Source organism: Diabrotica virgifera, chromosome 1 (genome assembly GCF_917563875.1).
Source record: "Diabrotica virgifera virgifera chromosome 1, PGI_DIABVI_V3a".
In the NCBI taxonomy this organism is placed as follows: domain Eukaryota; kingdom Metazoa; phylum Arthropoda; class Insecta; order Coleoptera; family Chrysomelidae; genus Diabrotica; species Diabrotica virgifera.
In genome coordinates this window covers 81,501,525-81,515,237 of record NC_065443.1, presented here as the reverse complement: position 1 = coordinate 81,515,237, position 13,713 = coordinate 81,501,525, and the positions used below count along the sequence as shown (strand labels likewise).

Genomic DNA, 13,713 nt, shown 5'->3' with positions numbered 1-13,713 from the left:
AAAGAACATGGCTGGTTACTCATTCTAAGAAGCAAAACAACACGCAAGAGAGAGATATAATTGGACAGAAATATTCAAACAAATAATTGCATGACGCCACTACATCCTTATGAAGGAGAATAGATAGAGGAGGAGGAATCTTTTTTGTAACACAATCAAAAATAGGATATTTTTTATTTGACTTTAGTTTAAACTCAGCGGTTTCTAACGTTTTTTAGCTCGAGGCACACTAACTTAAAAACTGCTTCAGCCAAGCCAAGGCACACTTGGGTAAATAATCTCTATAATGATAGTGAGTATAATCAAATTTCGCGGCACGCCTACAGGTACTTCAGGGCACACTTGTGCCGCGGCACACTGGCTAGGAAGCTCTGGTTTAAACCATTATGAAAGTTGTTGATATTTGAAATGAATTCTAAATGGAATATAGTACTTACGATTCCATACATCCTGTAAATCATTTGTAAATAATTCGCTAAATTGTTGGCTACATGAGTCAGAAAATGTTGTACTGTTAAGATTATTTTTCACAAGTTCTGACCAATAATTGTAGTTTTGTAAAAATTTAAGCTCATTCTGGGATGACACGATAGTTACGAAAAATAAAATAAACAGTCGCCTCATGTTTCTTGTAGCTTGACAATAAGAAACTGATTAAAAGCTTTCACCAAAATCGAATATCAGATCACATATCTGATTATCTGTCTGAAGTGATTTGATAAGCTTGTTAACAATAGTATATTTAAGTGGCCAGATGTATTTTCTTACTAAATTATTTTTGGTCATTTAGTAGAAAACTATTACCCACTTTAGTAGAAAATATATTAGAGATAAATTTATTAGAAGTTGGTCCATAAGTCCTCTGCCAAAAAGCACACAGATCTTCCAACTTCTCCTCGATTTTTGTCGAAGTTCTTCCCGTAGTAACCTTGTGGTACACTGTTATAAACCTTCATATACAGGGTGTAACAAAAATACAGGTCATAAATTAAATCACCTATTCTGGGACCAAAAATAGTTCGAATGAACCTAAGTTACTTTAGTACAAATATGTACATAAAAAAAGTTACAGCCTTTTGAAGTTACAAAATGAAAATCAATTTTTTCCAATATATCGAAAACTATTAGAGATTTTTTTATTGAAAATGGACATGTGGCATTTTTATGGGAGGAATATCTTAAAGAAAAATTATAGTGAAATTTGTGCACCCCATAAAAATGTTATGAGGGTTTTGTTCCCTTAAACCCACCCAAACTTTTGTGTACGTTCCAATTAAATTATTATTGTGATACTATTAGTTAAATTCAATATTTTTAAAACTTTTTTGGTTCTTAGTATTTTTTCGACAAGGCAGTTTTTATCGAGTTGCGGCTTCTTTTCTAATATGTTTACATAGAGATTTTATGGGGGTTTTGTTCCTTTAATCCTCCCAAATCGTTGTGCACGTTCCAATTAAACTATTACTGCGATACCATTAGTTAAACACAGTGTTTTTAAAACTTTTTTGCTTCTTTGTATTTTTTCGACAAGGCACCTTTTATCGAGATGTGGCTTCTTTTTTAATATGGTTCAAAATATACCTAAAAATGTAAATCATAAATAAATTTTCCTATTATTATCAAGTCTCTATAATCGTTTTAATCGTACTTAGCCATATACAAATATGTGGTGGATTTGACAAATATGCAAAATATCTCGATAAATACTGACTTTTCGAAAAAGTACTAAGAGGCAAAGAAGTTTTTAAAGAATTGTGTTTAACTAATGGTACTACAATAATGATTAAATTGGAACGTACACAAAAGTTTGGGGGGGGGGGGGTTAAACGAACAAAACCCCCATAAAATTTTTATGGGGTGTCCAAATTTCACTATAATTTTTTCTTAAGATACTACTGTCATAAGAATGCCACATGTTCATTTTTAATCAAAAATCTCCAATAGTTTTCGATATATTGGGAAAAATCGATTTTCATTTTGTAACTTCAAAGGGCTGTAACTTTTTTTTATGTGCACATTGGTACTAAGGTAAGTTAGGTTCAATGAGATCTAAGTGTGACTCAGATGTTACCTAGGGCAAATTAGATAAGATTTTAAACATCCAGGCTTAAGGTAGCATTTTATACCTATGTTTCCTTGACGGACCACTTTTACTGGGCTTTGACCCACATATTTTTGTGTAATACTATCTTGGTGGCTAAGCATGTACATTTCACGTAAGTATAACCTAATATTTTTTAACCCTAGTCAAAATTTCAACATCTTTGCCTTTTTTATCAGGTTATATTCATTTTAGGTAAGCACTGATGATGACTGGTAAACCAGTCGAAAACTAGTTATGTGAATTTGATGTGGCCCTTTTGAGGGTTTTTTAAATATACCTTTTATACAGGATTTATTGTTTTTTTTATCACATGGTATACAGCCAACTACAGGAAAACTTTTTCCTTGTGGATTTTTAGCATATAATAACGTGCAATGGATTCACATATCTCGCCAATATTTTCGTGCGTCTAGTTGGCTATTTACTGAATTAGGTACTATTAACAAATATTTCTGTTGGTAAAAAATTTAAATGGAATTATTTCATAACAGTCATCAAATATTTATTGCAAGATTTTTAACTGTTACCAATGGTAACAGTGGTTACATGGACGCTTCGCCAATGTGACACATGTTTTTATAGTGAAACTAAATACAGTATCCGCCATAATAAACAGTAAGTACTGAATATAAATATATTTATGAATTAATTTTTTTTATCTGACGCTGACGCCCTGAAGGCCACTTTGAATTACGAGAAAGACGAAGAAGAATTAATTTTTAAAATACGTATGTTCAAAATTTTCTGTAAATCGTTTAATTTTCATAAAATCATTAAACATATGTAAGTATTTAAGAAAAGTGGTTGCTGCAAATATTGAAAATAAATTACTATTCTTTGCCGTAGTTCTCCAACAGTTTCTGGCGAATTTTCGAGCGAAATATGGAATTCTTCATCATACCCCAAATGTAGGCATCAGGTGGTGTTAAATCCGGTGAATGAGGTGGATAATCGAAATCTGTGTGTCAGGTTGGGACGTGTGAACGCGCTTTAAGTTAAACAATAACTTAATTATGACGCGAATTGTTCAATAACCGTAAATTGTATACCTATGTCATTATTGGTTACTAAATTTTATTACCGAAATTAAGGAGTAGATGATAAAACTTTCATTTTTTTAGACGGAGAAGATAACTTACCTATGCTGCGATTTTGGGAAATTATCAAGAACATCTCTGGTGAAATGGTTATGGCAGTCACATTTAGTGGATATAACCTAGATAGCAATATAAAATTGTTTCAAACTTGCAACAAGTTTGATAGATCAAACATGAAAGCTTGCTGCAGGTTTGCATGGCAACTTTGCAAACTTGCAGCAAGTTTAAATCAAACGTGCATGAAGTTTGTTTTTTCAAACTTGATATAATAAACTTGCTGAAGGTTTGTTCTTGTTTTGTTGCATAAAGTTTTGTTTTTTCAAACTTGATACAAACTTGCTTAAGGTTTGTTTTGACATACTAGCCACAATTTGAATAAAACAATGTGAATAAAAATACAATACAATTTTATATAACTATTTATTCAGTAATCACTCAACTAAAATACAATCTATTGTCTAAAATTATTTATTGGAACTACATTAAACCCGCTAGCTTCAGATTCCGATGCTCAGTTTTGTCTATCAGCTCTGAAACAAATAAAAGAAATAATCGTTATAAACCCGTTATAAACCCGTTGACGTTGCCTCGTCATATTTGACGCAGCAATTTAAAATCAAAGAAGAATCAAACTTGCCACAAGTTTACATGCTATCTGGGAAATGTTTGATTTGGATGGTAGCCTTTTTGCCCTCTAGCGGAAAAAAGGTTAGCTTCTGTTTTGCATCGAGCAAAATTCTAAGATGCTTGAGCTCCACCCATTCAATTACTTGTTCGCCTTGGAGATATATTGATGGATGCGAGAATGAAGGTAGTACATCTGGTGGTCATATTGAGTTTGGTGGTTTGTGTATTAGCTATTGTGATCTTTTCTATTATCTATTACGGTTGCCAGTAGAAACAGATCTTGAGATAAGAGTGTATGGTGCTAACATTTTTTATGTCTGTTCTACAGTAGGTAGCAATCCTATATTGTTGGTAATTAAGTGTGACTACTAATCTATATCCTGGAATTTGACTTCGCTTGTTCAGTGGGAAGTCGTCAGCAGTGTGTGTCTCCAGAACTATGACTATGTTAATGTTGTTGGTCCGTTAGTCAGATTGTTCTGAGAAAAACCATTTTTGTTTGCAATATGTTTGTCAGGAGATCTGGAAAACGGTCTGGCGGTTCGATGTTGCTGCTTATTTAGTTTACCCAGAGTGCACCACAATGAGGCTAAACGACTTTCCACCCTGTTTTTCAGATAAACAAGCCATAAATATTTAAATGTATAAGGCCCGGTCTTTTCACCTCCGAATAAATATGCTCTTATCTGGCAGTTAGCTATCTGGAGGATAAATATTTATTCGCCAGATAAAATGTACCCGTCTTTTCACGTCAATTTATGTTCCAGTTAGTTATCCGGTAGATAAGCTTAAAAGTAAGTTTGGATTCCGAACACACCTGACTTTTATGTTTATTTTTATAATTTCAGCTTTAACTTAACCTAACATAATTAGATTCAAAGTATTTCAAAGATGATTTTATCGATTTTATTTCCATTTTGGAAGAAGGAATGAAGGAAATGTAAGTAAATCAAAGAATTACAACTTAAAAAAATAGGTATACAAAGTCATAAGGTTTAGAAATACATTTCCATATTTTAATCAGACAACAATATTGTTTTAGAAGGAAAACATTGATTATGCTGAAATAGTTTACTGGAGAGCTTGAACAAGAGGTAAATCCATTTTAAATTAGAGGAAAACTGTTGATTTGTATGTAAAATAGAAGACAAAGACAAGTTTAAATAAAGACAAGCTAGCTAATGAAACAGATGCAGTGGTAATTTTGTTTACATAATTATATATGTACATATTATATGATTATTAATATTAGGTTTGTTCTAGCAAACAGTCAAACTAGTCAGAAACCGTCAGCAATTAGTTGCTCAGTGAGAGAACATAATACAGTCACCAGTGCTATCCCCTATCTACTCGTGCTGGTCGACTATTCGCTGATGGTTTCAAACCGTTTGAAACTGATGCTAGAACAAACCTAATGACTGTTCAATGATGTAAAAATTTGTTAATGTGGGGAAAACTTTTATTTAAATTCAATACTATATTTCTGTAAATATCATGCAATATGGCAAAACTTGATGTTACGTCTGATTTTAGCCATAATGAGATTATTTGCTTGATATGCTATTTAGTAACATTTCTTCAAGTTGGTATAGTTTGGTATGTGTATGATGAAGGTAAAACCCCCTTTGTCCCACATGTCCCCTTTTAACTTACAGTAGAACCCTAATTATCCATGCTATGATTTTCTATTACTCAAGTTGCATTTTTGAGGTTTTATCAACATAGCGTCATTGTAAATCACTTAACGGAAACTCTATATGACGAAAGAGAGACTCATAATGAAAGATTTATTTTTTCTGTTATCTTTTTATGGTAGGTACATAATATTATAATATGTATGTGTATACGTACTTATTATACATAAGAAATACATGTTCGGATTATCAGTGCCACCTTCGGTCCCGAGGAGCACGGATAATCTGGATTCTACTGTATTAGGTAGGCCAGAACTTGATATATTACTTGATTTCTTATGTTGATTACTTTTCGTTTTTGGGTTGACAAAACATGATTTAAACTTTCAAAATGCCCTCCTGAAAAATTAGGCTAGATGGACATATCAATCATTGTCAAAACGCTACAGATTTATAATCCATCCAACTGGTATATTGAATAGTAAACTAGGGATAAACCAACTATGTATATCAAAACACAATATTTTAAAGATTGGATAATTTACATGGTAAATTGAAGAATCCCAATAACAAGAATAAAACCTAATTTTAATATTTGTTATGGGTCATTCCACGAACATACGCCTGTTTTGGATTACTTCGACAACGAATATTTTACGTTACAAAATAAGAAGAACAAAAGTAAATTGCAAATTACATTGTTATTTATTGGAATAATTATTAGTGCCATTTACTTTCGTACTTCTTAGGTTGCACAGTAAAATATTCGTTGTCGAAATAATCCAAAACAGGCGTATGTTCGTGGAATGGCCCATAGTAGATATCTTTCACTTTTCTAAATAAAAAAAATTGGTTACAGATATGACAAACACCTAGAAGATGGAATCCTGTGTTCTCAAAGAAAAAGCTAGTTCCAGAAATAAGCTACCAATAATAAACTAGAGAATGTATTACAAGAAAGAACAACGCTAATACCCAACATAGCTCAATTGCTTCAGATAGAAAAAGAGGAGGAAAGGGTAGAACACAAGCGTGCCAGAGAAAATTAAAGGGCAGAAGAGACACAAAAATTCATTGATTTATTAAATTTAATAATTAAATTATACAATGGACAATTAAATAAAGAATAAAAAATTATACATGTATATTAATGATCCTTCTATTTCCCCATAAAGCTTGTTACTGACCAGGAGGTATACTATAATAGATATATTACATCTCATATTGCTCACTATAATAATGAGTGAGCCTGCATAAACGGAACCATAATATACATTAGGTATAGTTCCGTGTATGCAGCCTCACTCATTACTATAGTGAGTGATATGAGATATATTTTAGTATAGTTCCCCGTGCGTGACAAGCTTAACACAAAAATTTTTATAAGGTTATCAAACATCATAACTTCAGTAAATTCAATAATTTAGCTTATTCCTGGTCTATACTTAGCAATTCATTTTCAAAATTGTCTTCATTTTCATCTCTCTCTATGTTATAAATATATTGCTTCAGTGTAGGACAACTGAATCAATGTAATCATTTTGTTTTCTGCTATATACAAAAAGGGATGTATTTGCGGACTCATTAAAAAAGTAACAACCCATTGCTATGATCTGAATTTAAACAGCAATAATACAGAATTACTTATATTTGGCACAAAAAAATATTAGTAAGAAGGTACCTATTTAAAACATATCCGGGGAGTATTACGAAATTCTCAGAATATAAAATCAGTCTTCCTATATTCTATTTTTTTAGAATTTCATGATACACCCAGTATGTTTTGGATACTTAACAGCAGCTTTTTTTTCAAGGTAGGTATCATCTACTGTTTCTGAGAACCATGTGCATACATAATTCTAGTTACTACCTACATATATCAATACCTTTCATTTTGGAATCGTAAAATATTTGGCAATTCAAAGAAATGATGGGATAAGAAACTATTCTATTTTTATTTTTTACAACTTGTTTTCCTTTGTAAATGAATATAGTTGGGTAGGTATACAATAATACATACCTATTATAATTTTTTCAAATTATAACCCATCTTTAATTTAATATCTAATAACTCTGCTTAAAAAATTACAGTAGGTAGGTATGTATAAAAACAAAATAACATAAAATTTGTGATTGAGAATTTTTAGAAAGAACAAAATTTTACTTTTGCAATAAATTCAATCAGACCCTCAAGATTTTAGGTTATATTTTTAGTTTCCTGGTAATCAGAAACCATGAAATATACGAAAATCAAAGTTTATCTCCCAGATAACTTCTTATTCGGTACTTTATTCGGCAGTTAAATATTTGATATTTAACGTCAATTTATCTGCCGGATAACTTTATTCCAGAGTGAAAAGACGCTACTTTTTTTATCTGTCAGATAAACTTCCCGTTAACTATTTATCCGGAGGTGAAAAGACCGGGCCTAAATCGTGTAGCCGTTTCTGCGATGACTGAGGCATTCCATGGTTAAATTCGCTTTGTATACATTTACAATGGGTATTATTTTATTTTTACGTTTTGTTATTATACCTAACCCATTATATTTACTCTTTATCGGACTTTATTACATTCCTTAATTACTTCCTCCGCCAAACACGTATTCCCATATTTCTCACATCTTCATCGATATTATCGAGGATCATCGTTCTGGGCTTCCTCTTCTTATTTGTCCAATATGTCTATTAAGCAGTTTTTCTGGATGGGTTAGTTTGTTCAATCCCCATTACATGCCCTACCCACCTCAGACGTCCTATTACGATATATATTTTACGATATTATGGTTCCTGGTATATTCTATAAAGCTCGATGTTGTATCATCTTCCTCACTCCATTGTCATTCACCGCTCCATAGATTCGCCTTACTACTTTTCTTTCGAAACATCCTGACCTGTTTGTATTACTTTTTGTTAAAGTCCAGGTACCTAAACCATATGTTAAAACTGGGTGTATTATTGTTTTGTAGAGTTTTACCTTTGTATTTCTTGATATAATTACGGATTTAACACATTCGCTGCTAAGTTGTGTAACGTCTATGGTTTTATGGCTGTCAACGAAGTCAATATGTTATTGTCGGGTTTTCGAAATACCTTACGCGTAATCCGATCCCTCGTCTGGTACTGATAGTAAAAGTTTCTAACAAGATAGAAGGCAGATGGGAGTTTCGACGGGGCTGAACCTTTTTCGGGGTGATAAAAATTAATGAGTTTATTCTTCTTGTTCGATGTTAAAAACTTTTAATAATATAGGAACAGATTCGAAGACTTATTTTAGTGTTTTTGGTTTGGGGCAGTGATCGAACAACAGTCGTAGGGGAAAGGACGATTTTGAATTTTCTTCGGGTGTGTGTGCGCGACGAGAGATCGAGGAACATATTTTTTTTATTACGGGTTAATTCATTGCGGAAAGAGTGCGATCGAGTGCGGATTTTTCCAATGGTAAAAAAAAAGAGAAAAATACGGGTAACAATTTCCGAAGTGGCCGGTAGCGCGTAAAACTTTAAAATGAATAATCTAATCTAGAGTGTAGAAGTGAAACAATAAGTGACTTCAAGGGACTTCAGCCGATTCGTGTACTTGCTGAGACTTCGGAAGCCGTAGCCGTAAGATAAATTTTTTTTTTTTTTTTTCTTATGCAAGACATTAGAACCTTTAATGTGCGTAATACCTAGAAGCATAGCCGGTTCGTTACAGTTACAGTTAGTAGAACATTAGAACACTTTAGTCGGGTAATACTAGAAGTTGTTTCGAGAGTTGTTATCCAGAAGGTGCAAAAATATACCCTATTGAAAAGCAACGGGTCACTATGCCCGATCAGAGTCATGCGCATCTAGCAAATGGCCACTTTGCCTTAAAGGAGATTGAGCCGAAAATAGCACCTGTTGGCCATGAAAACTCTGCGCTTCCAGGTATACAAATTCGTTAACTGCTTGGATGACGTCGTTTTCTATAGCAAGAAGCCATAGGATTTGTAGTTGCGTGCTTATTTTCATGTACTCGCATAAATATTGATATTGATGTTATCAGCATACGCAATGATTTGCACTGATTTGTTATTTATATTGAACCGGTGCGGTGGTTGTTATTTGTGACATACGTATTAGTTCTTCCAGAGTCAGATTGAACAGTATACGTATACGGAGGAAAGGTCTCCCTGGCGCAGCCCCTTATTTGTTTTGAAAGGTTCAGGTTCAGACAGTTACCCTCAGATTCATACTCTACATTCAACTTATTCAAAGATTAGTTTTGTTACATTTAACAATTGATTCGGTACTTTTAACTCTTTCATTGCTCGGATCATTACTCTTCTATTTACAGAGTTGTAGGCTCTTTTGCCACCTCTAAAACCAGCCTGGACCCCGATCTTTGACCCTTCGCTTCGTTATTGATCATTCACTCTACAGATACGAAGCGAATACGTTCGATAACGAAGCGAAGGGTCAAAAATCGAGGTCCTGATAGCGAATGATCGATAACGAAGCGAAGGGTCAAAAATCGGGTTCCTGGTATTTTCCTATTATTCGTTCTGAATATGGTGACATATAATGGAATAGTGTATTGGACAATATTTATTATGCTGCATTTAAAAGCGTAATTCCTTTGTGGTTAGAACATTCAAAGATATACTGAATTCGCTCAGCCGAGATTCACTTTGACACATTCAGAATAGGAAATATGCAAAACAAAAATTCCTACCTCACATTATTATCTGCTCAAATTAACTTAATATTTCACTAAAAAAAGAAGAATTATTGAAGTTATACTTCTTTACCGGCGATAGAGGGTGATTTTTTTATATGTTAAAACCTATCAGCCCGGCGCATGCGCATTATAACTTTGTTCTGATTGGATGTTCAAATGACATGTCAAAAATTATCCGATATGGCAGCTGTGGTTTGGAGGTAAAGGTAAAGGTAAACAAATGTATAATATATTAGTTTTATTGTTGTGAGGACAGAAACAAAAAAGTTTATAATATTGTAGTGACTTTTAAATAGTTTTTAAAAGCAACAGGTACGTAATAATTGTTAATGTATCATGGGTATAAACCTACCTATTTGATCTGCCAAAATACATAGTATGTAATACTTTTATTTATATAATTTGATTACCATAAAAATTTCTATCAATATTCACCTAATATATTGTTTTTTTACTCTGTTTTGTTGTATTTTTTCAATTCTAAATCATTTCAATTCAAAATTAAAATAATTTGATCAATTTTCAAAATATCAAAATATCACAAGTTTAATCCGTTTAGTTAGTCGATCTTCGTAAATAATGACACATAGTGTCCGTGGCTAAGCGGAGAAGGCGAATGAATTCCAATACCAACCGCTCTTATCAGCGCTGGTTCGAGTCCCAATAGAAACTTTCTTTTTTGTTTTTTTTAATACATTTTATGATTGTAAGTATATTTATTATATAATTGTATTTTCAGAAAATACGTATTTAGTTAAAAAAAATTTCGACAATTAATGTTCAGACATCATTTGTGGCTTGTTTAATGTGTTTGTGTGTGTTTTATTCTTTTATTATTTTAATTTTTGGCACTGTTCTAATAAAAATGTTTGAGAAGTAGTAAGTATAAATTAGTTTAATATTTAAACAAAATATAAATAAAAAGTATATTAATTTCGTTTAAATCATATAATAGAAGTATAACTTCTTACGTGCGTACAAAGTACACACACATTCTTTTTTGGAAATAGTGGGAGTGTATTATACTAAACCCATAAAACTTTGTGGAATTTATTTCTACAAAATATTTTTATTTTGTACCGGGTGTGCCAATAAGAATGGCTCTCGGCGATATCTCAGGAACCGTTTATAGTACAGCTTTGAGAAAAAACTATTTATAACAAAAGTTGCCTCGGGAAAAGCCTGAAAATTATTTTCATAATTGTAGGTTCACCGCTAGAGGGCGTAATTGAATATCAAAAATTAAAATTTTACAAAGTTTGCCTAATGAAAGGGCACTGCAAATCCGATCATCGTATTCTTCATAAACTCCTGCGCATATTTGATTTTACAAGTTTAAGTCTACCTTTGCAAATAAGAGGTGGGGGTGAGTGGGAACCTTGTTATGAAAAAATGGCTGTAAGTCCGGTTCTGCTAAATAGAATTTTGCAAACTTGGTTGTATATTCCCTAGGGCTCAGTGGAGAACGTTGTTCAGATAGAATGGAAACACCAATAGCGATAAAAGTATTTACTGATAGAACCGACACTAGGGTATTTTACCCCGGGAGAACTTTGAATACTGCCTTGTTACTGATACGCGTTTAGTTGAAGACTGTTGAAGACTCTATTTGAAGTTACATCTTGACTGCTTGAGTTGATTCTTGAGAATTATTCTAAATTGTATTATTTTTTGTTGGCAACATGAATTGGGCCATGGGCCACATGACAACAAAGTTAATTAGTCAGCTAAATTAATGTTCATTGCCAAAATATAGTTTATAAATTACGACAAGTAAACAAATGAAATATCCCGCACATGTTTAAATATGATAACAAATTGGTTAATATGATGTACGGGGTGATAAAAATATCCTGTCCAATTTCGGATATGAATAATGAATGTTTGATATTGGACATGCTGCGGACGGTCAATCTGGCCCAAGTGTCAATATTCAAAGTTTACAATAATCATGATACATACATACATCATTCACCATAATAATCTTGATGTAAAAACACTAGTCTTTGAACAAATAATACTTTTCCAACTGCAACACCTTAGGTAATACATCAAAGTTTAGTTTAGAAAATGAAATGAAAGTAAATGCAAGGTATTGAGTGGGATACTGTAGTTGTGTACAAGAGGTATAAGTTTTGTAGAATAGAGTAAAGTAAAGTGTAAATAAAACCTACTGTAAGTAGGTTCCTTGGCGCGGGACAAAAAATCCCTCCATTTGCAGCGTTATAATTAATTTCCAAAAAAATTATCCTAATTCCATAATTACAAGTTCCGTTTGCTTATTTCCATCATGTAAACAATCTATTTTCGTGTTAAATATGCAGGTCCTCAAACCGAGTGGGATCCGAATTACCACCCTAGGTCTACCTCTTTAGCATCATCACACACGACTTAGTTTTCAACCCTTAAGTCAATCTCTATCTAGTTTGCATACATTCCCGAAAATTTTGCATCAGTCACCGAATTCTCTTGTTGCTCACGGTGGTTGTAAGTCACCTGAGTCCATTGTTTCTTTCTTCTGCTTTGCTCATGGTGGTTGTAAATCACCTGAGTCCATTGTTTATTTCTTCTTCCTTGCTGAGCTTGCTGTGCTCCTCTGTTTCTCTGTTTTCCATTTTTGTTATTATGATAAGTCCTTCTTTCATTTGTTTCATGTTTCTTCGTATTTGTATAGTTTCTATATTGATACCTCCTCGTATAATTTTCTCTTTCATATTTATTTGTATTCTTGTAATTTTTCTTCTTGTTTTCGCTTGTTTTCCTATAAGTTTGATCTAGGTACGTCCTTGTATCACGACGTCTTTCTTCTTTTGTTTTTCTTTAATTTTTATCACGGTACATCTTCGACTCGTGTGGTTCGTTTTGTTTTGAATTTCTGTCCGTTTTGTCACGGTACATCTGCGGCTCCTGTGACTCGTATTGTTTTGTATGTGTATTTAGGTACTTGTGTCCGTTTGGTACACTTTTTCTTCTCCCTCTATACCTACTGTTTCTTCGGTTTTTGGAGTTTACGTTTTTTGTTCGGACAAGTGTTTCTTGATCCTTAACGTATATAGTTGCCCCTGATAAGGAGCTGAAATTCCCTGCCTTTACAATGTCATAGTGTTATGACTTGTTTCCTGAGTACTGGATTCTTTTCTTTGTGTCGTTCCTGACACTATCCATCCCAGTCTCGTGTTTTGGCTAAGTAGGCCGTTACTTATTCGGTCTACACCCTCCATCAATATGTGGCTATATTCTTTGACTCCTAGCAATAAGTCGATTTTTCCTACCCTGTAGTATCTTGGGTCTGCCAGTAGTGCATTTTTCTCGTTATAGTCCTGTAGGATTATGTCCTGTTCCGGTAAATCCCTTGTTATTTTCGGTAATACCAGTGCCTCTATTTCCATCTCGAAGTCACTTTGGTAATGAGTTCCGATCAAAAGTTTCATACTCTAGTTGGCTGTCTTTTCCCCTGACGAGCCTATTCCGGATATGGTCGCCTGTATTGGCTGCCTTTTTGTTCCTAGCGCCGTCGCCGCTTGTTCTGTTATAAATGCACATTGTGA

General features: G+C 33.2%; 1 protein-coding gene and 1 long non-coding RNA gene across 3 annotated transcripts in view; one reads left to right on the top strand and one right to left on the bottom strand.

Moving 5' to 3' along the window:
- LOC114332671 (nose resistant to fluoxetine protein 6) overlaps positions 1-661 on the bottom strand; it is a 125,001-nt gene extending 124,340 nt beyond the window's left edge. The window contains exon 1 of the mRNA XM_028282500.2: positions 438-661. Coding sequence (XP_028138301.1) covers positions 438-624 — 187 coding nt within the window. The 5' untranslated portion in view covers positions 625-661. The remainder of the gene's footprint in view (positions 1-437) is intronic.
- A 3,793-nt stretch (positions 662-4,454) lies between these two features.
- On the top strand, positions 4,455-6,400 carry LOC114332674 (uncharacterized). Of its 2 annotated transcripts, XR_007699718.1 has the most exons (4): positions 4,455-4,622; positions 4,677-4,768; positions 4,871-5,026; positions 6,322-6,400. It is a non-coding gene; the product is annotated as an uncharacterized LOC114332674 (long non-coding RNA). The 2 variants fall into 2 exon arrangements; XR_007699712.1 differs by having other exon boundaries at positions 4,457-4,768.
- Positions 6,401-13,713: the final 7,313 nt, after the last annotated feature.